This window comes from Wolffia australiana, chromosome 11 (assembly GCF_029677425.1).
Source record: "Wolffia australiana isolate 7733 chromosome 11, ASM2967742v1".
NCBI classification, from domain to species: Eukaryota; Viridiplantae; Streptophyta; class Magnoliopsida; order Alismatales; family Araceae; genus Wolffia; species Wolffia australiana.
In genome coordinates this window covers 6,113,465-6,140,803 of record NC_135845.1, presented here as the reverse complement: position 1 = coordinate 6,140,803, position 27,339 = coordinate 6,113,465, and the positions used below count along the sequence as shown (strand labels likewise).

The following is a 27,339-nucleotide window of genomic DNA, read 5'->3' as shown; positions in this document are numbered from 1 at the left end:
CATGTTCTGACAGGTGATTGTCCGCATCGTCGGCGCGCAATCATTGGTAAATAATTTGCCCCTTTGAACGGCTATAAAGAAGCCACGTCGCCCTTTGTATAAAAAAAACAAAAGTAGTCGCAATTGTTGATTTTTTTCACCCACGTGTGTCAGTTGCCGCGTGCATTAAATGCACGCGGCTAACTGATTGCGGCTTAATGATTAAAACTATGGCGCAATTATTTAACCTTTTTAACTTACGTGCGTCGGTTGCCATGTGCATTTAATGCATGCGGCAAATCGACGCCGCATGCACGCTGATTCACGTGCCGGTTAGCACGTACATTAAATGTATGTGCTAACAACTGAGATAGATTATAAGTGCACATAGATCAATAAAAAAATTTTATCTTTTTCTTTTGTCGCCTTCCGCGCCATATATGAGCTAATGATTGGCTCGTTATAGCATCGCGATTTGCGATGCCATAACGAGCCAATCATGCTCATTTCCTTCTCTCTCCTTAATATTTAATAGTAATCATCCACTTATTCGCCCAAATTTTGGGCGAATGATGTAGGTGCCCCTTGAAATATATATAAATATATTATAAAATGCCAAATAAATTAAATATGTATTATTTAAATATATAAAAATCATTTCTTGGCTATATAATGGTCAAAAAAATATATAAAAACAAGGGAAAATTCCAGAAAAAATAGGAAAGCCCTTACCAATCTTTAGCCAAGTATTTAAAACCTTGTAAAAAATATTTCTTCAATAAAATGAGGTTAAATACCCTGTAAAAAAAGATAAAAAATTATAAATAATAGTAAAATCAAAGTGTAAGTGATTTATCTTCCTTTTTATATGATAACATGCAAATATAATGTAAAATTCATCAATTAATCATGTTAATTTGAAAGTTATCAAATTATTCATTATTTATGGTCAAGATGAGACAATTCCGAGTTATTTTATGAAGACTAGCCCCACTTGACTCCTTAGAGTTAATTGGATTTTTTCTCACATATTAATGAAGTTCTTATTGATGGACAAGCTAAATAAAATTGTGATTATGGGTGAAAATTGGAGAAAAATAGAAGCCCAAGCCACAACCGGGACCTGATGCGGAAACTGAAGATACGATCTGGAAATGAAAAAGAGGATCACTATACCATAACACCATTTTTAGAGACCCTCAAACCCTTTTAAGAGTTAGGACCAAATTATGGTCATCAGTATGCAACTAACCCACGATTTTGTCATTGCCAGCATGACCATCCAAAAAATATGCCTCAAGAGCTCTGACCAAGAGTTTATTATAATCGAAAATTTCCCTAAATTTCTGGTCTAAAATACTCTGGTAAATTATATAATGATAAATTTAATTATTATTAAATATCTTAATTAAAATAAAAAAAATAAAAAAATTTTACAACTGAATTTTGGCATCTCATTACCTTCTCATGTGAAATCATTGTATTGTGACACACGGCATCTCAGTTATAAAATAAAAAAAATAACATATTTTTGCATAAATCAGAGTCTAAAAATAACATATTTGTCCTGAAGTTTGGCTTATCAGGCATCATAAATCAGGACTTCTTATGTGACCTTTATTGCAATGATGAGGGCCACTAATCATTTTAGTACCCATAGGCCTGACACAATCCAAATACATTTTTCACACGGTTCAGCAATGTGAAATCACAGTAGTCTGTCGTTGTTTCCATAACATTTAAAAAGTCCCAAGAAATTTTGACTTAGAAAATAATTTTCTTCGCTAATATGAATTTCAAATACCAAAATATTCATTAAAATCCTAATGTCATATTAGAAATTTTTAACAAATATTAATTTTTGGTATATGATTAATTAAACATTAACTTTAAATAAATTTATATATTTAAACAACTTATATTGGTTTATTTTATGTTGTTTAATGTCTCAAGGATCTTGGAGATCACAATACAACTAATTTCACGTTTTATTTATTTTTATTTGATCTAATTACAACTAAACTCAAAATTGTGCTCCATTGTAATCTTATGTTGAAATTCATATCGGGAAAATATTTAATGTATTTTTATGTGTAAATTTAAAATTCATATAGAAATATTGCCTTGACTAAATTTCAATCTTACAATATTATAAAATTTCTAATTCAAATTTTCCTTAAATCATTCTCTGTGGTAACACATATATCTTATTAAACCTCGTATCTTCTATTGTTTAAGAGAAGTTATCTGACACAGTTTCAAATTTAAACTCATAAATATCTTTATAAAATCAGTAGAAGGTATATGTAAGTATTTAGATATTAATTTATATATAATCTGTATAATCATTATCCTTCTGAATCTAATACCTTTGATCTTACCTAATATTTAAAAACATAATATAAATAAATTTAATATATAAATTTAGTTTTTATATATATTTCAAATAGTATACCTATGCCTATCCTATTTATTTTGTGTGTAAAAATAGTCCCTGTATAAAAACTTTTATGGATCTTCAATATATATTCATGGCCTATTTATCACTCATTTTCAATGTATATTAGTATTTTTATTTTAATTATATTATTTAAAAAACTAAGATATTTAGTTATTTTTCTTCTTCTTTTTATTTTTTTAGGGTGACACTCCTCAAGCTCTTGTGTTCCAAAAAATTTTATTTGGGCTTGAAAGAAACTATGTCCATAAAATTACAAAATACTCCTAAATTACTCAAACAGATCGGACTATCTTAACTTAGTGGACATCTCTCAAAGTTGTACAAAAACCTGATTTAGTGATCTGCAGACGTACATGAATCGTCAAAGTTCCATTAATTTTATAGATACTGACCTTGAGGCCCACTCAATTTTGTCACCATGTGTTACATCCATCGACACATCAACAAATCAGGTCAATGACCCAATTCCATCACCCACATGGTTTCTTTTACTTCACATTCTTCACTCTCTTCACTCCCGAAGTACAATATAGAACCACTTCTTATGGCTCATTACCATAGAGCACGGTCAAGGCGGGAAATAAATAGATGAATGGATTATTTTACATCTACAATCTAAAGGTGAATCCACAGATATATCAAAAAATAAATTTCATAAATGATCACTATTTTATGAATCAATGACCTATCTTTGAATGAATAACCTTTAAAAAATCAGGCAAGCATGTATAATAACTAAAAAAATATTGTGAGGCGAACCAGTTTTGGAATATCACACGAGGCACCTAAAAGATGAGAGGCTTTTCATTTACCCTTGTCAAAATCACCAACACAGGGGACGAGAAGAACCTCTCCTGCAGCCGTTAGTCCCTAAGAAATAACTAGAGTTTCAAAACAGGAACTTCACTCCTGTTTTAGGGTTTCCCAGTTTAAGTATTCGGTATCCTTTCATTGGTATGTCTACAGCCAATGAGAAGTGAGTCACTTATACTCCACTTGGGAGAATAAAGTGACCACGCACATGAGTTCTTAAAGTCATTTATTCTCATCTATGGGCACATGGAATAGCTAGATCAATTTCATAGTTTATCCTCTCAATCCTAGTATGGGCTCGTACAGTCCACTCAAGCCAAGCGATTTAAAAAAAAAAGACCAAGATCAAGATGAACAGTCACAAAATTAACTAACACAAAATCCAAATTACACTAAAAATCAAATGCAATGAAGCAAAAAATACCAAATAGGGTTGATCCAGGCTGAAGCTCCTCTCTGTACTTCCATCTGTGATAGAACCACCTCCAGAATAACCCCTCCTCTCAAAATTTGGCTTTTATACTTAGGTTACTTGGTGGAAATTACTATTTTACCCTCATTTAGTAATTAATTTTTATCCATAAATGTAGGCTTTATCTGAATGATCCAATACAGATAGAAAGAAAAGATTGAGATGAGTAAATCCATAAAAAATCATCTCAATCGGATATCAGGATCAAAAGTTATTCATAAATGAATTTTGATAAATCCTAGCCGTTAGATCAAAATTCATATATTTAACTATTTTTTTATTCATATGCAGTGATGTGTCGATGATGGATTGGCTGGAGAATTTTGAACTTAAAATGGCGGGTTGACTCTCAGCATGCCATGTACCCCCTGTCCTGAAATCAAAATACAGAAAAAACAATAAAAATAGACATAATATAAAGCAATTTGTGCTAACCTGTGCATCTTCAAAGTTCAACCCAATCACACAGTACCACGTCACCTCCCGTGTACGCACTTCTTATGCACAGCACGAGAGGTGAACTTACCTCCCAGAAAGAGAATGGTCTAGAATTTGCAAAAAAGTCCATGATTAAATACATACGCTCAAACCGATGCCGTCTGAAAACCATTTATGTATATATCCTTTTCGCTCTCTCTCCTCCATTTTTTCTGAAAAATTAAATGAAAAATACTGACTAATTGCAACAAAACCCCGTAACTATTTAATTGCTTACAACCACAATCGAGAGCTGTTTTAAGGGCATAATTGCAGCAAAAATTTAAGAAAAACCCTTTTGACTTTAGAAATTGCTTAAAAACTCATATTTTCCATATAAATATATCCTTTTCCTATTTTAAAAATCATTTCTTCCTCGAATAAATTCCCAAAAAATCCATAAAATCCTATAAATTTTTTTAAAATTCAGTAATTCGTTCCCACATTAATTAAAATTAAAATTAAATTTTAAACCTGCCATTTTCATCTAAACAGAATTATTCCAAGCTTAAAATTCCATAAAAGTCATAGATTAACAGAAAATTAGGGAAAAATCAGAATTCACATGGAAAAATTAATTAACACATAATATATGATAAAAACCCCATTTTAAACTCTTTAAGTGCATAAAATTGTGGTAATTGATTGAAATAAATACCAAATTTAGGGTGGTATCAACTTCTATGAAACTTGGGGAATAATGGAATATACTAGAAAGTGTTCATACTATGGTGTGATTAATCTTGAGGTTTTAGACACTAACTTTGGATAGTTTTTTGACTCAGCAAATGGAGAAAAATACTTAATGAAGTAAGCGGGAGACCTATGATGAAGAATGAAGAATAACAAGTTAATGTATAAGCTAGTAGATAATAATGAAGAATGAATCTACCACATCAAGGATGACTTTGACTATCAAATATGGGAGGAGCTCTGGAAATAAACGCAACCAAATTTAGATTTATTCTAGACCAAACCTACAATTGTTCCATTTTAAAAAGGTTAGCTCTAGTTCATGTGACTGAATGGGACACTTTCTTATGTGTCCATCAGTTGGATTTTGATTATTGAGAGGAAAATTCACAGTAATGGAAATTCAAAATCTAAGCTGTCTTAGGTATGGTCTATTTCTTAATAGGGGACCAAGTAAGCAAGGAAGAATCCCTACCCTAATCCTTTCATCTAGATTACTTTCTACAACTATTTTCAATATTTTTTGGGTATTCAGGGAACCTATAATATTTCCACCATCACCCATCTCATGGTCAAGTGCAGAAACCTGCACCCTTTGGACATTAGCAATGAAGTAACTCTGCTTTACAATAAGGTCACTATCCGACTAATACATGTCCACCATCAGTTGGCAGGCTACTCATGATATTTTATTATCTGGCGGAGAAAACAAAGTAGATGATGTCAAAAAATCATGAGATGAGACCACATTTATGGATTATTGGGAATTCTCACTTAGACAAATAAGTGCATAAATATGAACATAGAAACAGAAAACTATCTATGGTTTCTAGCCGACTTCCATATCAACTGGCTGTAAACCTTATGCGTACTGTTACATCAAGATACACCACATTAAAAAATATGTAAATCCGAGAAATTCACACAAATACATGCACTCGTATGTGGAAGATGAAGAAATTATTATGATCCATATTAATGGAAAGGCCACAGAGAATGTTACCTTTGAGTGACAGAAAATACAGCGAAGATAGAGAGAATCAAAATCATCTTTATAAAAAATAAGTCATTGGAAATAAGTTATATTTTAATATTAAAATCATCATATATAACTTTTCCAAAGCTAAGTTAGATGAAGGCCACTATTGTGCGCTACCGTTTCTACCCCTATTTTTGTTGATTTCTACATTACTCTTTTCCCTAATTTATTTTTAAAATATTTTATATTATTAATATTTCTTCATTTAATTTTGGGATTATATGTGATTTTACTAGTTTAATGTGAAAAATATATGGTAATATAAAAAGGTATTAAATATGTGATCCTTGCAGGTGGATCCACCAAAAAAAATATGGAATCCCACTGCTCAGACATATCTTCCAACCACTCTTACTTTGTAATTAAAGATATGTCAGTCCACTTTCAACTCGTCTGGAAGGGCACTCCATCCACAATCTCCACTTCCACTCTATCTCGACAACAAAATTATCATCAAATTTGCTACTGCCCTGCTACATGGACAAGAAACTTAAAGCACAGACAAAAACCCAGATTAAAATATTTTCATCCCTTAAATCCATTGATATAAACTCAATAATGTGCATTTCTTAGACAACAGGGCAAGGTTTAACGTCTTAGAACAGAAGTAAGAACTACCATGGACGCACGAATATTTGAACTTCATAAAAGACACGTTATTTTCTCCCAATAATCAGCATCAATATTGTATGGCTTTTATCCTACCAAAGTCAAATATAAATTGTTCTCTCTACTTTCGTCTCTCTTAGTTTATCTCTACTTATCTCTCCTATTTGCTATCTTCTCTCTCATCTCTCTGTACTTCACTCTCTGCATCTCACTTTATTTTCTCTCTCCTCTCCCTACTTTCTCTTACTTTTTCTCCTCTCCCTACTCTCTTATTTTCTCTCTCCTCTCCTTACTTCTCTCTCTTATTTTCTCTCTCCTCTCCTTACTTCTCTCTTTTTTTTTCTCTCTCCTCTCTCTACTTCTCTCTCTTATTTTCTTTCACATCTCTCGCCATTTTTCTCTCTCATTTTTTCCCTCCTCTCTCTCTCCTTTTCCCTCTTGTTCGCTCTCTCAACAACTTTCTTCCTCCTATTTCTCTCCCTATCATTTTCTCTACTTCTCCCTCTTATTTTCTCCCTCCTCTCTCTACTCTTCTCCTTATTTTCTCTCTCATCTCTCTACTTCTCCCTCTTATTTTCTCTCTCAAACTCTTCCTCTCTCCCCTCTCTCTCTCTCTACCTCTGTCTCAGCTCTTACTGGGGGCACTCGGGAGGAGTTTTAGAGTATCTCCGACGGTCGGAGCAGTAGTCGTAGGTCATGTACTTGGCCTTGACGTTGGCGTAGCGACGTTCCTGCTCAGTACTTAGCCGGGAGAAGCGCGGCGAGTTCCAATACGCCTTCGCCTCCGAACACTTCCACCCCTCTGCGCAGCCATCCACAGCGAACCCACGAAAGCCAGCTCTGAACGGAGCTTCAGACCAGTCTATCTTCTCCTTTCCCCCATCCGTAGCCCAGTTCTCTCCGTTCCAGATGCTCCCAATAATCTTCATCGCCTTTGATGGATATCTCACTCCAGATTTCTCCTTGTTCTTGAAAACCCTTAGCGGCATATCGTCCACAAAGAACCTGCCATCATTGATCATGGACGTGAATATCTCTTTTCTTGTGTTATGTTTTAGTGAGAGAGATGGAGAGAGTAATGGGGATGTGGAGTGCAATCTCGCTTTGATGCTTCGGTTTGTAATGGTTGATGGAAATGGAAGTGGGGAGTTTGTAATGGTTGTTTTTGACTGGATTGTAGGATGTGGATTTCTATTTGTATACCACCCAACCATGCTTTGAATTGAGGGAGGGAGAGAGAGAGAGAGATAGAGAGAGTGTGTTATGTAGATGTATGGGGCCAGAGACTGAAAATGACTGACACGGGTTTATTGCTGAAAATAGATATGATGTTGACATAATCTCATAATGATGCTAAATGTGGACATAAACTCATTATGATGCTTAGATATACGTATGTTGAGAGAAAGGGAAATGTACACTTTGGAGTCTTTCTATCTTATAACCATTCATTTTTTTATGAAACAAAGAATTAACATTGATCTTCCACGAAAACATTATGTATATGTTAAAGTTTTCTCTGAATGAAATTCAACATCAAATAGGTACTAGACTGATGTCTGTGAATTGGGCTTAGTTTAGTTTCAGCATGTTTATCATTTTTAACTGAGATCATGAGACAAAGTTCAGTTTATCATTTTTAACTGAGAGCATGTTTATCATTTTTAACTTAAGATTGTACACACTAGAGCAAAAAAATATTAATGTCAAACGATGATTAAAAAGAATGATTTTCTTATCACATAGTTAATAATTATGGCAATTAATTTTATCAGATATATGAATTCAAATGAAGAGCATTTGGGTTTGCATTTTTCTCTAGTGAGTATCCGTAATCACTTTAGAATCTTACTAAAATTCATCTCATGATAGTAAATATGGCCTTACCAACCATTTTGTAGTTTCTTGTCCATATGACTTTATGTTTTCAGAAGGTAGTGATTCTAGGTCTGGGGACTCACCAACTAGTACTATAAAGAGAAAAGAAAGAGGGAAGAGAGGTAGAAAATAGAGAAAGAATGAGGGAAGATATAGAGAGGGAGATAAAGAGATAGAAAATACGGAGAGAATGAGGGTGGGATATAAAGAGGAAGAGAAAGATAGACATAGGGAGAAAAAGAGATTGAAAGGGAGAGACAGATAGAGAGAGAGAAAGAGTGAAAGAGAGAGAGTGTGTGAGAGGAAGAGAGGGGGGAGAGAGAGCGAGTAAGAGGAAGAGAGAGAGAGAGAGAGAATGGGGAGAGAGAGCGTGTAAGTGGAAGAGAGAGAGAGAGAGAGAGAGAGAGAGAGAGGCGTACACAATTTGGGAAGGATTCCAGAGGATCTTGTAGTCATGGAAGTCAACAGTAGGGTCGAACCAAAGATGGATCCTCTGTTCTCTATTCCCCACGCCTCCGGCGAAGACATTCGTCTGGAGAGTGTAAGGCTTTCCTTCCCTGTTGCCCAGGAATTCAAAGTCCAGCTCGTCGTGTCCCTCGCCATCCGAAGATAACTGCAAACCCCTTTAAAGCGAAACCTAGAGAGAGAAAGGCAGAGAAAAAAAACCAAGATATCTCACGTAGAATGCCGTGACGACCCCCGCCGAGTCGCCGCCCGGAAGTTTGATCCTCATCCGGAAAAACCCAGAAGTGTAGGCGACCTTAGAGTCGAAACGAGAGCCTGAACATTACCCACCAGTATCTCTCGCTCTCAGTTCAACCAGAGAAGAGAGAAAGAGAGGACATTGGAACAATAAAACGTGCAGAGAGAAATAAATAACGCAGGCATAGAGAGAGAGAGAGAGAGAGAGAGAGAAGAGAAGAGAAACAGGAACAATATGGAAAAGAATCGAAAGAGAGATTGGAGAGATCACAAGAAAAAGTAATGAAGAGAGAATATGAAATCGCAAGAAAGAGTAGAGGATTAGAGAGATGAAAAGAAAGGAGATGGCGAAAACAAGGATGGATGAGAGCGATAGGGAGGTGTGATCGAGAGAAAGAATAGAGATCGAAGTAGAAGTCTTGGAGAAGCTGCTGCAGAGACAGATAGAGAGAGAGTTTAAAATTTTAGAGAACGAAGAGAAAGGAAGAGAGAAGATTGTGAGATGGACCAATAGAGTGAAAGAAAAAGGTGGACCAATAGAGAGTAAGTTATAGAGAGACGGAAAGATAGAGAGAGCAAGAGAAGGATGTAAGAGAGGAAGAGAGAGAGTGAGAGAGAGAGAGAGAGAGCAAGAGAAGGCTGTCAGAGAGGAAGAGATCGAGGGTAAGAGAAGGCTGTAAGATAGGAAGTAATAAATAGAGAGATCAAAAAAAAAAAGAGATCAAGAGATGGCTGTAAGAGAGGAAGTAATATACAAGAGATCAGGAAAAGGCTGAAAGAGAGGAAGTAATATATAGAGAGAACAAGAAAAGGCCGTAAGAGAGGAAGTAATATATAGAGAAAGCAAGAGATGGCTGTAAGAGAGAAAGAGATAGATAGAGAAACAAAGAGAGAAAGATAGAGCGAGAGAGATAGAGATAGAGAGAGAGAGAGAGGAAGAGAAGGAAATCGAGAGAAAGAGATAGAAAGAGAGTGAAAAAAGAGATACAAATAAAAAGTAGCAACTAAAATTGAGCTAAAGGGAGACAGACACAGATGCAGAGAGCGACAAAGGAGAAAAACAAAGATACAGATACAGTGGTTCACAGAGTGAGAGAAATAGAGAGAGCAACAGTAGACTCTAAGAAAGAAAGAGATAGAGATAAAGCAATAAAGAAAGAGAGGCATTGAAAGAAAGACACGGATAAAGGAATAAAGGAATTGAAGGAGAAATAAGGTTAAAGAGAGAAAGACTAGTGAAAGTGAGCCTAAGAGAGATCAAGAGCAAACGAGAGAGAGAGAGACAGGGAGACAGGTAGGAGATAAAGATATTACCAGAAGACTTGTCCATAAGTAACTGGATTTCTTTCCCTCCCTCTACAAAACAGACGTGGTCCGCTCCCCAAACAACGACGTAGTTTTCTCCAAAAACGGGGTCTTTTTGTCCCAATACACATGTAACTGCGACCATCAAACCCAACAAGATCCACGCCACCGTCTTCGCCATTGGATATTATAAAGACGATCCAACTCAGACACTTCTAGCAATGCATCAACGAATATATATACGCATCATTTCATTAGTTTGCTTAGAAGGCAACGAAGATATCTTGTGGTGCGCTGTAGCTCTACCGTGCAGAAAAGAATCTCTTCGTCCCAAGCTGGGGATGGGAAGAGGTGCTGGCCAAGCCCATCTCATGAAGCAGCGTACACGACTCTTTCTTCTTGGTGTCAAGCCTACGAAGCTAACAACATGCTCTTGTAATAGAAAGAAAGATAGATAGATCGATAGATAGATAGATAGATAGATAGATAGATAGATATATAGATAGATAGATAGATAGATAGATAGATAGATAGATAGATAGATAGATAGATAGATAGATAGATAGATAGATAGATAGATAGATAGATAGATAGATAGATAGATAGATAGATAGATAGATAGATAGATAGATACATAGATAGATAGATAGATAGATAGATAGATAGATAGATAGATAGATAGATAGATAGATAGATAGATAGATAGATAGATAGATAGATAGATACATAGATACATAGATAGATAGATAGATAGATAGATACATAGATACATAGATACATAGATACATACATACATACATACATACATACATACATAGATACATAGATAGATACATAGATACATAGATACATAGATAGATACATAGATAGATAGATAGATAGATAGATACATAGATAGATAGATAGATAGATAGATAGATACATAGATACATAGATACATAGATACATACATACATAGATACATACATACATACATACATACATAGATACATAGATACATACATACATAGATACATACATACATAGATACATACATACATACATAGATACATACATACATACATACGTACGTACATACATATGTACATACATACATACGTACATACATACGTACATACATACATACGTACATACACACATACGTAACGTACATACATTTGTTCATATACATACATTTGTTCATACACATACATATGTACATACATGCATACATACGCCCACATACATACACATATACATAAATTCAAACATACATACAAAATACGTAGACAGACAGAAAAACAGAATAAATAATAAAATAGAGAAGTGGGCCGTTTGTTGGGCCTGAATGCTTAATAAAAAGAGATATCAGTAGGACCCATGAGGTGTGATAACGGCTATGAAGGGTAGTTTCGTCATTATAATCGAATACTTTTGAATAGATCGGTGACCGCTTTTCCCCAATTTTTCATCAATCCATAGCGGGCGACGAACTGTTGTACAGAGAGAAGATTGAAGGGCGTTCTTCGGCAGATTCAAGCGATTACGGTAAAGATTCGTTTCCTCGATCTTACTTCGTTTTTAATCTCCGCTTCTCTTGGTTCGAGAAGCTCGTCTTGAAGCAGATTCAACGATTACGGCAAAGATTCTTTTGCTTGATCGCACTTCGTCCCGGATCTCCTCCTCTCTTGGTTCAAAAATGTTATATTTCCGCATAGATTCGAATGATTTCTGTGAAAATTCGTTTTCTCAGTCTTACTTTGTATGCAATCTCCGGTTCTCTTGTTTCAAAACCTGAATTTTTTTTCGTTTTAATCGGTCACGGCAGCGGTGGCGGAGGAAAAATGCAAGAGATCTTTGGTTCGGTTCGCAGATCTTTTGTTTTTAGGCAGAGCTCTCAGAAGGAACTCCCCGGGGTTGGAGGTGGAGGGGGTATTGCGGATAGGATTGGGACTTGTCTCAGGAAATCGAGAGCTGGGTTGGCAGGAATTGGGCTTGGCCTTCTCCCCAGGCTTCAACCTCCTCCAAATCCTCTACTTATACCTCCAATTGTTCTAGAACCTGCATCATCTGATAATCCTGATGTTGCTGATGACAACTCGCCAATCAGATGGAGAAAGGGGGAACTTATAGGATGTGGGGCATTTGGGCATGTGTATATGGGCATGAATCTCGACTCAGGAGAACTCCTTGCGGTCAAGCAGGTTCTATTTTTACGCTAATTTGCATCCAATCAATCTTCCCATGATGTTATGTTCTTGTTTTTAACGATGGGTGACTGATGTTTGTTTAGGTCTTCATAGGAACTAGCAACGCCTCTAAACAGAAGGCCCAGGTACGGATTTTCGTTATGATTAATTTGATTAATGCCCCATATTTTCATATTTCTTGAGTTGGATTCTCTTTCGAGGAGCAAGGGTTAAGTTATTGATGTTTAGTTGTGATCTAAATAGGACAACATAAGGGAGCTCGAGGAAGAAGTCAAGCTTCTGAGGAAGCTTACACATCCCAATATTGTTGTGAGTACTCATTCCATATTCAAATTTCTCTTTATAACACTTTACACAGTGGTTTAATCGTCGTAAGAATTGTGACAGAGATATCTTGGAACGGCTCGCGAAGAAGATACTTTAAATATCCTCCTAGAGTTTGTTCCAGGCGGATCGATATCATCATTGCTTGGGAAGTTCGGCTCTTTTCCAGAAGCTGTAAGTTTTTTAAACCCTTAATTTTTTTTTTAAATACTGGAAATGCGTTGAGAAATAATATCAAATTCCACAAAACCAGGTTATTAGAATGTACACGAAGCAGCTCCTTCAAGGACTCGAGTACCTTCACCAGAATGGAATCATTCATAGAGATATAAAGGTTCTCTGGCCAAATTTACCCTAGCTTGGTATTGGATTGCGTATTAACAGCTGTCAATTTTCAGGGGGCAAATATTTTAGTAGACAACAAAGGTTGCATCAAGCTTGTTGACTTCGGAGCATCCAAGCAAGTGGCCAAGCTTGTAAGAATATTTACTTTTCTATATCATTCTCCTGCCTTCTGATGCTCTAACAGACCTTTATGCCCCTTCTTGAGAGAGAAGGTCAAGGGCTGATACCGTTTTCAGTATCAGCAAGGAATCTCCTGTAACAATGTTTTCTTGAACACTATTTCCCAAATTGGCAATCTAAGAAGAATTGGTGGAAATGAATATCCAGATGGACAATGTCTCCTTCAGGTCTGGATGGAGATCCGAGTTTGGCAGTGAGTAGCAGATAGGAAGAGAGAAACAAAGATAGGTAGAAGAATGGCCACAGCTTCGATATGAGGAAGACAAATCAGTTCTTCCTCCCCCTCTGGTTGCAGGAGCCTCCTCCTTCCAGCCTTCAGCCGACACTGCCAAACTGAGTGACCCTTTTCTTGAAAAAAGGAAGAGTACCTCCACCTGTCTTCAGTTTCCCTTATTTTTGAGTTTCTTGTGTGGGGTTCCGATTTGTGACCATACTTATCTGACTTACCAGCCTCGTTTATGGGGGCATCAGCAGTATGTTCTTGAAAATAGCATTTCAGGGGCCTTGGATTGTACTAAAACCCTTGCGAAGTCAAGAATGCAGGAAACAACCACAGTCATTTCTTGATATCAGTAAGAGTATTAATACCTGTGAGTGTCAAAGAGTATATACCCATCACGGATTTTCTTCATCATTTCTCCCTCGCAGGCATTTTCTTTTATTTACCCATCACGGATACTTATTTTATGGTTTAGGCCTTTTCCCTTGAAATTCACCTCTTGTAAGGGCAGTCAAGTTTTGCTTTCTAGTTATTGATGTGGAAGTTCTAGTTTTGTTTTCCCCGTTCTCTCTCCCTCAGCAAAGTCCATCCTGCAGCTATAGACTACTGGCGAAGTCCTCTTCTCTCTTCTCAGCGATGATCTTACTGCAGTCCTCTCCCTCCCTTCCTGTCCTCTTCACAATAAGGGTAGCATCTCGATATCAATAAGGGTATACATACCACTTAATGTTATTGAGAATCATCAACATATTGATTTGTGATGGTTTCTTTCTTTGGTATTAAGTTACGCTCTGCCACTGGAGTAGTCAGAACTAGCATATCCGGAGTTCTGGATCTATCACTCTCTCTTCTCCTACTTTCATTTTACCTTTATCTCCAATGTGTTCTATTGATTTTGATAGATATCACTCGGGAATTCTTTCGCGGAATGACAGCCTGCCTTTACTGGTCTTCTTCTTTATATGATTCCTATTGGAGAATTTTACCCCTAAATTTTTTCAATGATGTTGTTTTTTTTCTCTTCTTGAATTATTTTTTGCCATCTTATTATTATATGCTTTGTCCCTCGATGTAGAGTTCTTTACTATTTTTTCTTCATTGCAGGCCACTCTTAATGCTGCCAAGTCAATGAAAGGCACTCCATATTGGATGGCTCCAGAGGTCATCGTCCAGACGGGGCACAGTTTGTAAGATTTACTCCGACCATTGGTTTTACTATTTGAATTCCATACAGTTGTATCTATCTTACTTCCATTGTCAATCATAATTCACGATTTAAAAGATACAGGAAATTATTGGGCCATAATCTCTGCTAGAATCTCATGACAAAAGTTGTAAATCGCACAAGAGTTTGGACTTTGTAAATCAGCCAAGACTTTGAACCAACGTCATCAGCACCTTAACCTTGCACTTAATGTAAGGCCAATAGAATCTAAAGACTACAAAATCTGATATTCTTAAAATTAGTGACACCAGGGAAGGGCCATGCTAAAGGAATTTTACCTCATTCTCGAAATGGTATACACAACTATTTTTATAAAGAATTGAGTTCAAAATATTATATGAATCATCAAGGCTTGAGAAATGATCAAACTATTTTTAACGAATGGAATGTGTCGCTTTTACAGCTCTGCTGACATATGGAGTGTTGGATGCACGGTTATTGAGATGGCCACGGGGAAGCCTCCTTGGAGCCAGCAGTATCAAGAGGTAGTATCTCATTTAGGAGTGCTTACATGTGTTTCTGATACAAGTCTCAGCCCCTGTGAAGAGTGTATCTGCCATTTCAGTCCACTTGGAGCATTTGATCCCCATGATACAGAGGTGTATTTCCTTCTTAACTGCCCTCCAGCAGGGAAAGCTACATGTATTTCAATGGAAATGCATGGCAATATAGATGCTCCTAGTTGACTGAGAATTAGGATATACCTCCAGGTGCTGAAAGAATAGAGATACTACTCACAGGGGGTTCGGGCTTGTCTCATGAAATCATGGCCAAGTACTGCGATTATTATGTATTAAAATCTTATCTGCATAAATCTGTTGATCTGTGTCCTTCGATTTCCCAGGTGGCAGTTTTGTACCATATTGGCACAACAAAGTCGCACCCTCCTATTCCAGAGCATTTATCTCCAGAGGCCAAAGATTTTCTTCTAAAGTGTCTCCAGAAGTATTTATCTTAACCTTATTCTTGTGCAGATCTTTTATCATGTTTTTCTAGGGTCCCATTCTTTAGCCAGGCATATGTTCATGTTTGCTGTGTTCTCTCTCTGTTTATAGAGAACCAAACTTGAGGGCAACAGCGTCAGATTTATTGCGGGTATATATCTTTATTTAGTTTACCAACATTTTTTTGATGGCGTGAAAACAACTTTGCTGAGAAAACATCCTTAATTATAATCAGCATCCATTCGTAACTGGAGATGGCCATCCAACGGACTCTTCCTCTCTCACGGTCAGTCCTCTATCTCTGTTGCCATTTGGGTTTAGTGCATAATTTTCTTTGAAAATTTGGGTTTAGTGCATAATGACACAATCTTCATCGTCATCCTCTAAGTTGGAGATAAGAGACAATGATGACTCTGTGGCCATCATTGTCATCATCACCTTGGTGTGTATGAATAATGAGGATGGTGTCTTTATCAACTGTCATCATCATCATCATCACGATGAGGAGTAGATTTGTCCTTCCATCATCACCATCTGCTGCTTGGATGACGATGTGTTAAAATTTCATCATCAATATTCCAGTGGTAAATGAGTGATGTCTTACAGTTCTTCCTCAAGATATAAGAACTGCAGAAAATGTAAAGAAAATTCCTCTCCAAGAAAAGACCAAAAATAGGATGTCCAAATGTTGAACTGTCCTCTTCTTCAGAGGTACTTGTATGAAATGAAAGAGTGAGAAATCAACAAGAAGAGAGTGAACTGAATCGGTCTCCATTCGTGGAATGCTGAGATCAATCATTAGAACCAGAGAATTTCCGATTTCCTGCCCCAGCTAACCACTTTTATCTTGAAATAATGCTCTCACCTCCACGACTTTCCCTTGTCCTTTATTTGTAGCGGATGATTCCTGCACATGATGGTGTGTGTGTCTTTTGGCGTTATAATGTGTCCATAGAGGGCCCTTATCATGATAATGATGATGATAACTTTGTCATCCAAGAGTGCACAAATGACATGGTATATGAAGACTTGTCATTGTATTTCATTCTAACTTTGGCTTCTATTGGCAGAAACCTTCGTCTGGTACACTTCGAAGATCTCGATGCACCCGGAAAGAACAGTAAGCCTTCTAATCTAATTTAATAAATGTGTGGACTAGTTTCCAACCGAAGAAACCAAAAGTTAATAGCACTAATGCCAAACTCTAAAAAATCGTGCTCAACCTACAATTTACTGCAGAGTCAATCCGATTCTTCCATTGGAGGATTGTGAAGTCATGAACAGCATGGAAAACTTCAACGATGGTGGAAGCTGCTCACCCTATCAAGGGAATCTCATCAGCTCCCGACCAATCTGGGAAACAAATGAAGATGATAACAATGTTTGCCAGCTTGAGGATGTCTGTAAAGTGAGAGATCCTATCCTATTCTAGTTTGAAGGAGATGGTTTGGCTGTTGGTTCTAATTGTTTTCCCTTTTTAGAGTTTTAACCCGATGTCCGAGCCTTTGGATGAAGATTGGCCATGCAAGTTTGATGCGAGTCCAGAGAAAATAAGGGAGTCTGGTTTAGGGTGCTTCTCATTCCCTAGTGGACCACCTTGTGAAGATGATGAAGAAGTTACTGAGATCAAGATCCGAGCATTTCTGGTTGAGAAGGTAATTAATTATTACTGTAATTGGTTAGTCTCCATCTAAGTATTTAAAATACCAAAGACATTTTTTATCCAACCCAATGAACTACTGGAAAAGTTAACAGAGTTTGGCACAACATCTTGATGACATTGAGTGGTCAATGATTTGTGCATAACCTTGCCAATGTGAACATTGATGCCAACTGTCCTCCAGTAGAGGTTGACGATGTTGTCGATTATCAACATCAAAAGTTCTGGGTAGGGTTTGCAGACAGATGACAAAATTCGACCAATACATGTTCCGTCTCAAAATCCGTTCCTTTTGGGATCCGGACTGTCTGTCGTCCAAGTCTCACGACAAGACGGAACGACTGTTTTGGATGGAATGGATATCTGTCATCCATCAGCAAACCTTGGTTATGGGCATCCAACAACGTCATTGACCATCTGGGAAACCGTCAATTTCAACATCAATGCAGATCGTTGAGGATGACATTGACAATGCCACTGACATTTGAGGAACCCTAATTCTTACTAATTTATAAAATTGAATTATTTTACAGGATTCTAACATATTAATCTCAGATTCTATGCCTAGGAATTCGTACACAGTTAAATTGTTTGCATTCTTGTCTCAGGCACTTGAACTGAAGAAATTGCAGACACCTCTCTATGAGGAGTTCCACAGCACAATGAAATCCTCAAATTCGAAGAACATTCCTTTGAACACGGTGCAAGAAAAAAACTTTAATAATTCCAAGTTGCCCCCAAAAATTAGGGCATCGCCAAGCAGAAGAGGGAGCGGCCCAGCTGATGGGCTGAACGGAAGCCCCAGTGTTCGTCTCTCTGGTGCCAACAGTGATACGGGCAGGATCCTGAGAGAGATTCCCTCTCCTCGCCTTAACCAGTGGGATGAGGGAAGAATTGTTGAAGATCCTGAACAAAGACCAAATGAAACGAGGTAACGTCTTATTCCGTCTTATTCAAGTTACTTTTTTTTGCAGAACTACAGAACGTTTTTAATCGTGAAAGTTTTTTCTTCTTCCCCTTATCAGGCATTTGGATGGTTTTTTGTACTTTGTGATAAACCAGCTCGAATTAGTTTCATCATAATGCATAGACTTTAGTGACTGTTCTTCTGACCAATGGATTATGGATTATTTATTTATGCTCAATGTCATATTCAACATTGAGAAAATATTTATAGCTTCCTCGGTTTGTTGATATTCCGTTGGGTAGTGCATAAATAGTTAAATATCTGATAATAATTGAGATCTTAATGAGTTGGCTTAGTGAATGTTCGTCTGGTCCCAATGATGATTATTTGCTCATACCAATGCAAAGTGGATTATTTATGCATCACGAAACATTATATTTGACTTTAAAAAGATCGACCTTTGATTACTTATGCATCACAAAACATTATATTCGACTTAAAAAAATTCTTAACAGCTCTTCATCTGTTAGTATTCCTGGTAATAAGAGATTTATCCATTTGTAGCAAATCAATAGTTTAATATCCGACTCAAGTTAGGTTGGCAATAATGCGCTGGCCATAACCAATGTACTTCTGTTCGTATTTCTTTAGCATAATTATCTTTAATTTGATGGTATTCTGCTGGATATTAATTGAGGTTTATTTGCCTGCAGTAAATCAACAATTTTAACATCTAGCTTTTGTATTTTACCTTCTGTTTCATATTTCTGATATTTAATCAGCCAGCTCTGTATTCTTCATTTTCCTATAATTTTTTTCACTCTCCGATCTGTTTATTTTATATTCCTTCAGATATTTATTTTATCGATCTTGTCAATTGAGGTTTTACCGTTAATTTTTTCTAGTGCTGCAATATAGTGTGTGAAATCATTTATCAAGCTAATTCTTCAAAAAAAAAATTAGACTATCAAGCTAATTTTTTGGGCGTTTATTTCTGAGAACAGCAACAGCTTCTTGGAGAGGCAGCGCAGATGGAAGGAAGAGCTAGATCAAGAACTTGCAAATCAACGAGGTGATTTTTATTTTACATGGTCCAAAAATATAGACTTTTTAATCAACTTTCATTATTTTATTGATTTTGACAAATCTGGGCACCACTCGTCAGAGATGATGCGCTTGGCCGGGAGCGGCGGCAGCGGCAGCGGGAGAACCTCCTCTCCAAAGGACAGTTGTAACAGAAAGCGCGACATATCAAAGCTTACATCACTTGGCAAATGAAATATGGGATTATCATCAAGTGGTCAATGTGGTCAATGATAGTCAACGATGGTCAGCCTCGTGAAAAATCAACATCCTGCTGCCGGGCAGCTCCGCCCGACCTGGTCAGGTGTACATTTCTGGAAGGAGGGTCTGTTTCCATTTTTTGTAAAGACGATCGTGACCGTCCATTCAGAATAAGAGGCTTGATCGAACGGTGCGACGATCGTTTAGCACCCACCAGTTTTTTTGATGATATGTTTTTTACCATCTATCTAAACAATTAACTGAGTATTTTCTGCTTATGTAAGCATTTTTTTAAAGACCATCATCTATCTAAACAATTAAAACCTATTCAATTTTGCTTAAATTGTATTTTTTGGGGGACATTAAACATGGCGGTGTCCTCTTCATTATAATGTCCAAGACAGTTGCATTTGGATAGCAAATAGTATCACTTTGCTACAAGCCAAGATCAGGTAAAATATCATGTCTACATATAGTAAGAACCTCCATACAAAGAAATTTATAATATATATATGTGAAGTGTTGAGCAGTTTCAGTAATGAATTTACTAGAGGCAACAAAAATACTTTTAATTATGAGCACAATATATAATGTTAAAAATAAAATGAAGGTCCAATCCGAAGGAAAGCCACACAGTAATTTAATATTATACTGGTCCCAAAAAGAAAATTATTAATCTTTGTTCAATACGCAGTGTATCTGATGATATTTATTTCTTGATATAGATCATTGCTTTTAGATAGTCAGATGTGTATTGACATTTAGGTAGGTCTTTGAATTGACACATAGAATCACAGACACACACACACACACACACACACACACACACACACACACACACACACGTATATATATATATATATATATATCTTGAAGAATATATAAATACATATAGCTAAAAGTGGATAAATCGACAAGTATACTTAAAATAAAGATATATATTGATGTAGATGTATAAGTTGATGATTGATATATACAATTATAAAAGGGCAAACAGAAAGATACAGAGATGGACAACTATATATAGGAAGGTATCTGGATCCCTATTTATAGATCAGTAGATAAATAGGTAGCTATAAAGATAGATAAGCAGAGAGACAGAAGGACAGAAAGATACTTAATATAGATAAAATAAATTTATAAAAGATACATTGTTATATATATTAAATAGATATACAATTAGGTATATAGATGTATAAATAGAGTACATAAATAGATAGATTGATAAAATGGCATTTAGATAGAGAGATATAAATTTAAAGATCTGTGAAGTCAATTTCATATATATATATTTATATATTTATATATTTATGGATAAATTGGTAAACAGATTGATACAGATACATATGTTCTATAGAAGGATAGATACTTGTTATACATAAATATATCCATAAAAATATACATTGATGGATGGAATAAATACATACACATAAAGGTATATAGATGTATAAGTGGAGCACATAGATAGATAGAATGGCATTTAGAGAGACAGAGAGAGAGAAATATAAAGATATATGCAGTCAGTTTCATATATATATATATGGATAGATTGGTAGATAGATTATATCTATCTATGTATATTTTTATGGATATAAATTCCAATACCAACTATCTATCTTTCTATAGAACATATGGATATGTATAAAAACATACACACAGGACAGTAATATTAAATACATATACACATGTATATAGATGTATAAATAGAACACATAGATAGGTAGAATGAGATTTATAGAGAGAGACATAGAAATCTTAAGATCAAGGAAGTCAGTTTAATAATTAGATGGATAAATTGGCAGTTTGATAGATAGTAGATACTTGATATTAATAAATATGTCCTTAAAAAAGATACATTGCTAATATGATACATATATATATAGTTATGTAGATGTATATATAGTGGACATAGAAATATTGACATTTAGAGAGAGAGAGAGAGAGAGAGAGAAATAGAAATTTAAAGATCTACGTAGTTGATTTCATATATAAATGGATAGGTTCTACATTTTCTCCTCTTATTTCTCAACAGTTCGATCTCGTTTTCAGGAGAATAAGAATCCAATGTTGGGCAAGATTGTTCAGATTCTTCTTCGCAACGATCGGTTCTTCGCAATCTGCAAACCACTTCACCGACTGATCGAGCCACCGACGAAATCGAGTGGCAAATTTCAGCTCATAGTATCTTCTCCTGCTTGTTCATCACCGGATGCTGTGGTGGATGATGGGTTCACGGTTTTGCGTCGTCACGCCGATCCGAGCGTACTTCAACCTCGAGTTGTAGTTTACGATGGAGTTTGTCATCTTTGCCACGCAGGTATAATTCTTCTGCGCCCTTGATCATGTGCTTCTTATGTTTCTGGTTCTTGGTATTTGTGTGGTCTTGTCTCAGTGCATTCTTCAGTGTTGAGAGATTACTTTCGAATGGGAGCGTTTTTTGCAGATGACGAAACCGATTTCCTGATTATTGAGTAGGAGCTGATCGATCTTGTTAGATTATAGAAATGATGCGATCATTTGCATGTTTTTTACCAGTTGGAGGAGTTATTTCTGTAAAATTGGAGTCTGGTTTGCATAAGATGAAACCAATTTCTTGATTACTTAATAATAGCTGATCGATGCAATTATTTGCATGTTTTCTCTGGTAAAACGATTTGTTTCTGTTTGCACAAGACGAAACCAATGTTAGATTATTGAATAATAGCCGATGGATGCAACTAGAAACATACAAATAATGGGATCATTATGATGATTTTTTCTTGTCGGGGTGAATGAGTTACTGTTTTTAAATTGGTGCATTGTTTGCAGAAAACGAAACAAATGCCTCATTTATAATGCCAGACCGATAACTATTAAAAGCATTTCAAATTATGCGGACATTCGTTTCTTTCTTTCTTTCTCCATGGTTCTCTTGATCCCTAAACTCCCATAAATTTGGTGAGCACATTTGGCAGTGTCTGATTTTCTCTAAAAATGGTATTATCCCAATCACTTTTGTTCCTCTTGAAAAGATGTATCTCCCTCTGTCACGCTTTCTGATCATGTGGTTTTATTTAATGAGATGTTTATTGTATGTTTTTTCTCTCATGACTCATTTAATTGCTGATTCAGACTTGAGAAAGTGATAATTCAAAACATTTATGTTGCTATTCATTTTATTTTTCTGGAGGTGTGAAGTGGATCATCGGGGCTGATAAGCACAGGAAGATTAAATTTTGTTGTCTTCAGTCAAAGGCAGCAGAACCGTACTTGAGGGTATGCGATCTTGATCGAGAAGCTGTTCTGAAGCGATTTTTGTTTGTAGAAGGCCTTTATGCCTATCATCAAGGGTCCACAGGTTATCCATCACCATCTCCAGTGTGTCTGTGTTTTCTCTAATTTGCATAAATTAAATTATTATTTGTGTCCTCTTGCTCTCATCTATTTTATCGAGTATTTAATTAGATGTGCTTAATTTTTTTGATGCTTCTTAAAAAAATTTTATAGTAAGTAAATTTTAACTTCACCAGGCGATAAGTTCTATTCCTATATCCATTTTTACTCATGGACTGCATATGAATTGTCTTTTTGAATTATGATCCAATAAAGACATGGCGGATACAATGTATCTTTTATCGTTATAGTTTTAACACATTCCCATTATGGAGCACAATCTTTTTATTTTCCTGTGTATCGATATTTTCTTCTCAAAAATTGAAAGTGAAATACCAAAATTTCAATATATATTTACAATAACTGAAGGGAAAAGTTTGTCTCTCGTTGGTGTCATGCAGCTGCTCTGAAAGTTGTATCGTACCTTCCATTTCCTTATTCTGCATTGAGCATTTTCCTGGTCGTGCCCACCCCAGTAAGGGACTTTGTTTATGACTACGTGGCAAAAAGGAGGTATAAGTGGTTTGGAAAGGAAAACAAATGCATCATTATACCAGAAGAGGAAGCGCTCAGCCGCTTCATAGACAGAGATGAGCTCCTGGAAAATGCTCTTAATCAGGATGATCAAGATTCAGAAAAGGTCAAGCTCCGTCTTCCACTTCTTCTCTTTGTGCTCTTGACAAAGTCAACCTTGTCGGATCTTGAAGCCATTATTTCCCCTTTTTATGGGATGTACGCAATGGCTCCAAAATCTTCCAGTAACCTTGTTGTCATGAGATAAAAATTCCCGAAAAAGGTTGTGCATAGGCTTGTAATATGCGTGAAATTTTTCAGAAAAGGGAATTGTGTTCAAGAGCTATTATTTGAAAAGTTATGTGATAGTTGGCCTATGTTTTGACTCTTGATCAACAGTGATGATTCCTCTGTTGGGTTTTATGTTGATTGCTGGATGGCATATCAGGTGAAAGAAGATTGTGATTCTGGTGGTGTTTGAGAATCGTAGTCTGGCAATAGAGGAAATGATTTACGATTTTTTTTGAGGTAAATTTTATCCACATTTATTTCAGCTTTTCTTTCTTTATGCCTGGGTCTGTCATATTCCTGATTTGATCCAAATATCGATATGATTGGAAGCAAAGTTTGGTGAAATTCGGATCCAAAGTTTGATCCATTAATTTGATCGATGATAAATACAAATAAAATAACATGCCAAAAAGTCCCCTACCTTTATCAATTTTACAAGATTGCCATTTCAATCAATGGACGATAGATCATGATCCAAACATTTTTGATACATCGAAAAAATTAGATTGATCTGTGATCAAATTTCCCAACCCTAGTTGAGCCAACTGATGACAAGCATAAGCTGACATTTTTCATCTTTCCATGTTTAGAAAAAGCTGCTCATATATCTGATTGGATTAGTTTGGACAAGGAAATGAAGATTGAGGGGTACAGAGCAGCTTGAGCCCCAAAAGACAAGAAGTAGGAATCCCTCGAGCCTTATACTCTGACTTCCTCGTAATCATAATTATTATCTTTTTGATAAGTCAATTGTTCTTAATCTCTCCTTTGTATATTTGCAGAAAACAAGGTTCTCAGAATCCCTCTTTGTAACAGGCTGGCATTCCTCTGATAAACTTCTTGAGGAATATCTCTAACTGTTCTATGAGAAATTGCAATGGAAAGGCTAATTGCATATCAGAGTGATGGTGTGGCAAGTTTCATCCTCCAGGTAGACTTCTGATGGCGCCACCTTTTTAACCCTTGTGATACAATATTTCTTAGAAAATGTATCAATCAAGGAAACCGAATGCACCTCTACTGGCTTGGCAGTGATTCAACAACAAGCTTATCAACTGTATAGTGATGCTGACAATTCCACCTCCAATGAAGCTCAAGATCTGGAACTCCGTCGCTCCTGTCTTAGCCTGGTCGAATGCAATCCGGAGCCTAGAGAGAGAGACTTCCAACCGATTCTTGATCCTCCTCGAAGATGCCCCTCAAAAGGCCCCCTCCTTCTCCTTATATCTTCTTTTCCCTGCCCTCGTTCACTAGTGGGCTATTATATCCTCTTTTCCTTAATGGGCATGATTTAGCCTTCTGTTACTAGGTCGTTATGTGCCAATCCACATTACACCCTTCTATCTCTTCTAAGAAATTGACTTTGGGTCAGCCCTTGGTTGACCCCCACTGTGACCCCTGTTCACCCTTGTCTCCTTAGTTAGGATCTCATCTAACTGTTCCTTCCTTGGCGTTCTCTTGTATGGTATGTATAGTACCTTATCACCTTGTTGGCACAGAGAGAACAATGAATTCATCACAATGGGTTTGTAATTCATTGAAAAGGAGCCCCACGATATTTGTAGGGTTACAATGTGGGCAACGATTTATGTGGGTCTCGCTAGACCAATTGGAGTCCCCCCTACATATGGGCCACTATCAAATAAGAAAAATACATGATATTTGATACGAACCTTGATCTAGGTTCGTATCGGGAGGAGGTTGGAGGACGAGGCGAGATAGACGTTCCCGGGGTAGGAGAGTCGAAACGGGAATGAAGAGAGAGGTCGAACAGATGGGGACAGGGATCGACCGAGGACGAGCCGCCTGATGACGCGGTGAAGGGTTGACGATCGCGGGGACGGGGATCGCCGGAGACTAGAAGGGAACCGAACGGCAAGGGTAGGGATCGGATTGAAGGGTGGGCTAAATTCCTAAGATACCCTTTGGGGGTAGAGGATCGTATCAATATTCAATAAAAATTTTAAAAAGTGTTAGATCATCAGAGCCCAATTATGGGCAATTCATACTATCTTATGGGCCAAAGGCCATGTACATGTAATAGAGTAACTCTAGGGAATTAATGGAATACTAACTAGAATTAAGGCTAACCAAGTTGGGCACATTAAGGGCCCAATAAGAGCCCACTAAGGGCCCATTAAGGGCCCAATAGTGAGGAGCCCAATAGGGCTTAATATTAGGTCCAATAAGGACCTAATATTTACTGGGCCTGATTAGCATCAGGCCCAGTCTCCAACGGTCAGAAAAACTGACCGTTAGACATCCAACTGAGAAAAAACAGCTGGATGTAACAAGTCCCAACGGTCAGAAAATATGACCGTTGGGAGCACTCTCTCTCCTCTGTGTTTTTGTATAAAAGGGCCTGTTGTGAAGTAATAAAGTATCTAGTTTTTTTTTGCCCCATTTTTCCTGTGTTCTCCTCTCTCATTCTACCGCCTCGCATCCCATTCTCTCTAAATTTACAAAAAGGATGAATAGTCTTCTTTCACTGACACCCCCTCTCAAGCTGGTACATGGATACTGATGCCCAGCTTGTCAAGGTGCAATGGAAAAGGGTTCCTGGTAGCCCCTTAGTTAGCATATTGGCCACCTGATCTGCTGACTTCACATATTCCAACTAAATGTTCTTCTGATCAACTACTGACGTGATAAAATGTTGATAGATCTCCACATGTTTGGTCATGTCATGTTGCCTGGGATTATGTGCAATATCAATGGGTGCCTTGCCATCACAATCAGTCATAGTTGGACCACTTATAGATATTCTAGCTTCTTTCAGTGAATTTCTGATCCACATAGCTTAACAAACTAACTTTGCCACTGATATATACTCTGCCTCAGCACTTGAACATACAAGTTCAAGTTGTTTTTTACTCTTCCAGGTGATTAGGTTGCCTCCAAGAATGAACAGTGTCCTCATGTAGATCGAGGGTTCACTGCATAGCCTCCTTTATCAGCTTCAGTAAATGTCTTCAGGTGAGTTCCTCTGTCTTGGCTGAAGAAGATTATGTTACCTGGAGTCCCTTTCATGTATGAAAGGACCTTAAACACCACTAGCTAATGTGTTTCCAGTGAACTTTGCATGTACTGACTCAAGCTGCCCACAGTAACTTCTATGTCAGGCTGTATATAGTTCAGATAGATAAGTTCGCAAATGAAGCTTTGATACTGCAGCCAATTCACTGGTGGATCTTCTCCACTCATCCCCAGCTTGATATCAAAATGTCTCAGTTTGGTGGTTTCCACCTTTTATCATCACCAGTAATAATTATATTGGCTACATGCACAAGTAAAATGGATCCTTTCCCAGTCTCAGAATTCTTTTTAAACAGAGTATGACCAGCATTTTTCTGGTGATTTTCCATGCCTCTGATATTGTTTGAAAATTTGCCTAACTACACTCAACGTGATTGTTTCAAACCAGAGAAGGCCTTTTTCAACTTACACACTTTATACC

General features: G+C 36.8%; 3 protein-coding genes across 4 annotated transcripts; 2 read left to right on the top strand and 1 right to left on the bottom strand.

Moving 5' to 3' along the window:
- Window positions 1-6,448: 6,448 nt before the first annotated feature.
- LOC144709783 (xyloglucan endotransglucosylase/hydrolase protein 2-like) lies at window positions 6,449-10,650 on the bottom strand. Its single transcript, XM_078583426.1, has 4 exons — window positions 10,438-10,650; window positions 9,101-9,201; window positions 8,841-9,034; window positions 6,449-7,548 (listed from the first exon to the last, which is right to left on the bottom strand). Exons 1-4 carry the CDS (start codon window positions 10,607-10,609, stop codon window positions 7,176-7,178), a joined length of 840 nt encoding a protein of 279 aa, XP_078439552.1. The 5' UTR covers window positions 10,610-10,650; the 3' UTR covers window positions 6,449-7,175.
- A 1,187-nt stretch (window positions 10,651-11,837) lies between these two features.
- LOC144709733 (mitogen-activated protein kinase kinase kinase NPK1-like) lies at window positions 11,838-19,930 on the top strand. Its single transcript, XM_078583355.1, has 18 exons — window positions 11,838-11,955; window positions 12,236-12,611; window positions 12,701-12,742; window positions 12,861-12,926; window positions 13,005-13,115; window positions 13,195-13,275; window positions 13,340-13,417; window positions 14,791-14,873; window positions 15,315-15,396; window positions 15,756-15,856; window positions 15,967-16,006; window positions 16,091-16,141; window positions 16,926-16,975; window positions 17,095-17,263; window positions 17,337-17,510; window positions 18,124-18,446; window positions 19,427-19,494; window positions 19,588-19,930. The coding sequence occupies exons 2-18, from the start codon at window positions 12,252-12,254 to the stop codon at window positions 19,698-19,700; spliced, it is 1,992 nt and encodes a 663-aa protein (XP_078439481.1). The 5' UTR covers window positions 11,838-11,955; window positions 12,236-12,251; the 3' UTR covers window positions 19,701-19,930.
- A 1,785-nt stretch (window positions 19,931-21,715) lies between these two features.
- Window positions 21,716-24,563, top strand: LOC144709770 (Putative thiol-disulfide oxidoreductase DCC). Of its 2 annotated transcripts, none has more exons than XR_013583102.1 (5): window positions 21,716-22,023; window positions 22,876-23,043; window positions 23,480-23,718; window positions 23,991-24,119; window positions 24,473-24,563. XR_013583102.1 is itself a non-coding variant. In XM_078583410.1 (5 exons), the coding sequence occupies exons 1-4, from the start codon at window positions 21,771-21,773 to the stop codon at window positions 24,070-24,072; spliced, it is 693 nt and encodes a 230-aa protein (XP_078439536.1). In that variant the 5' UTR covers window positions 21,717-21,770; the 3' UTR covers window positions 24,073-24,119; window positions 24,473-24,563. The 2 variants fall into 2 exon arrangements, 1 of the variants encoding a protein (XP_078439536.1); XM_078583410.1 differs by having other exon boundaries at window positions 21,717-22,023; window positions 24,040-24,119.
- Window positions 24,564-27,339: the final 2,776 nt, after the last annotated feature.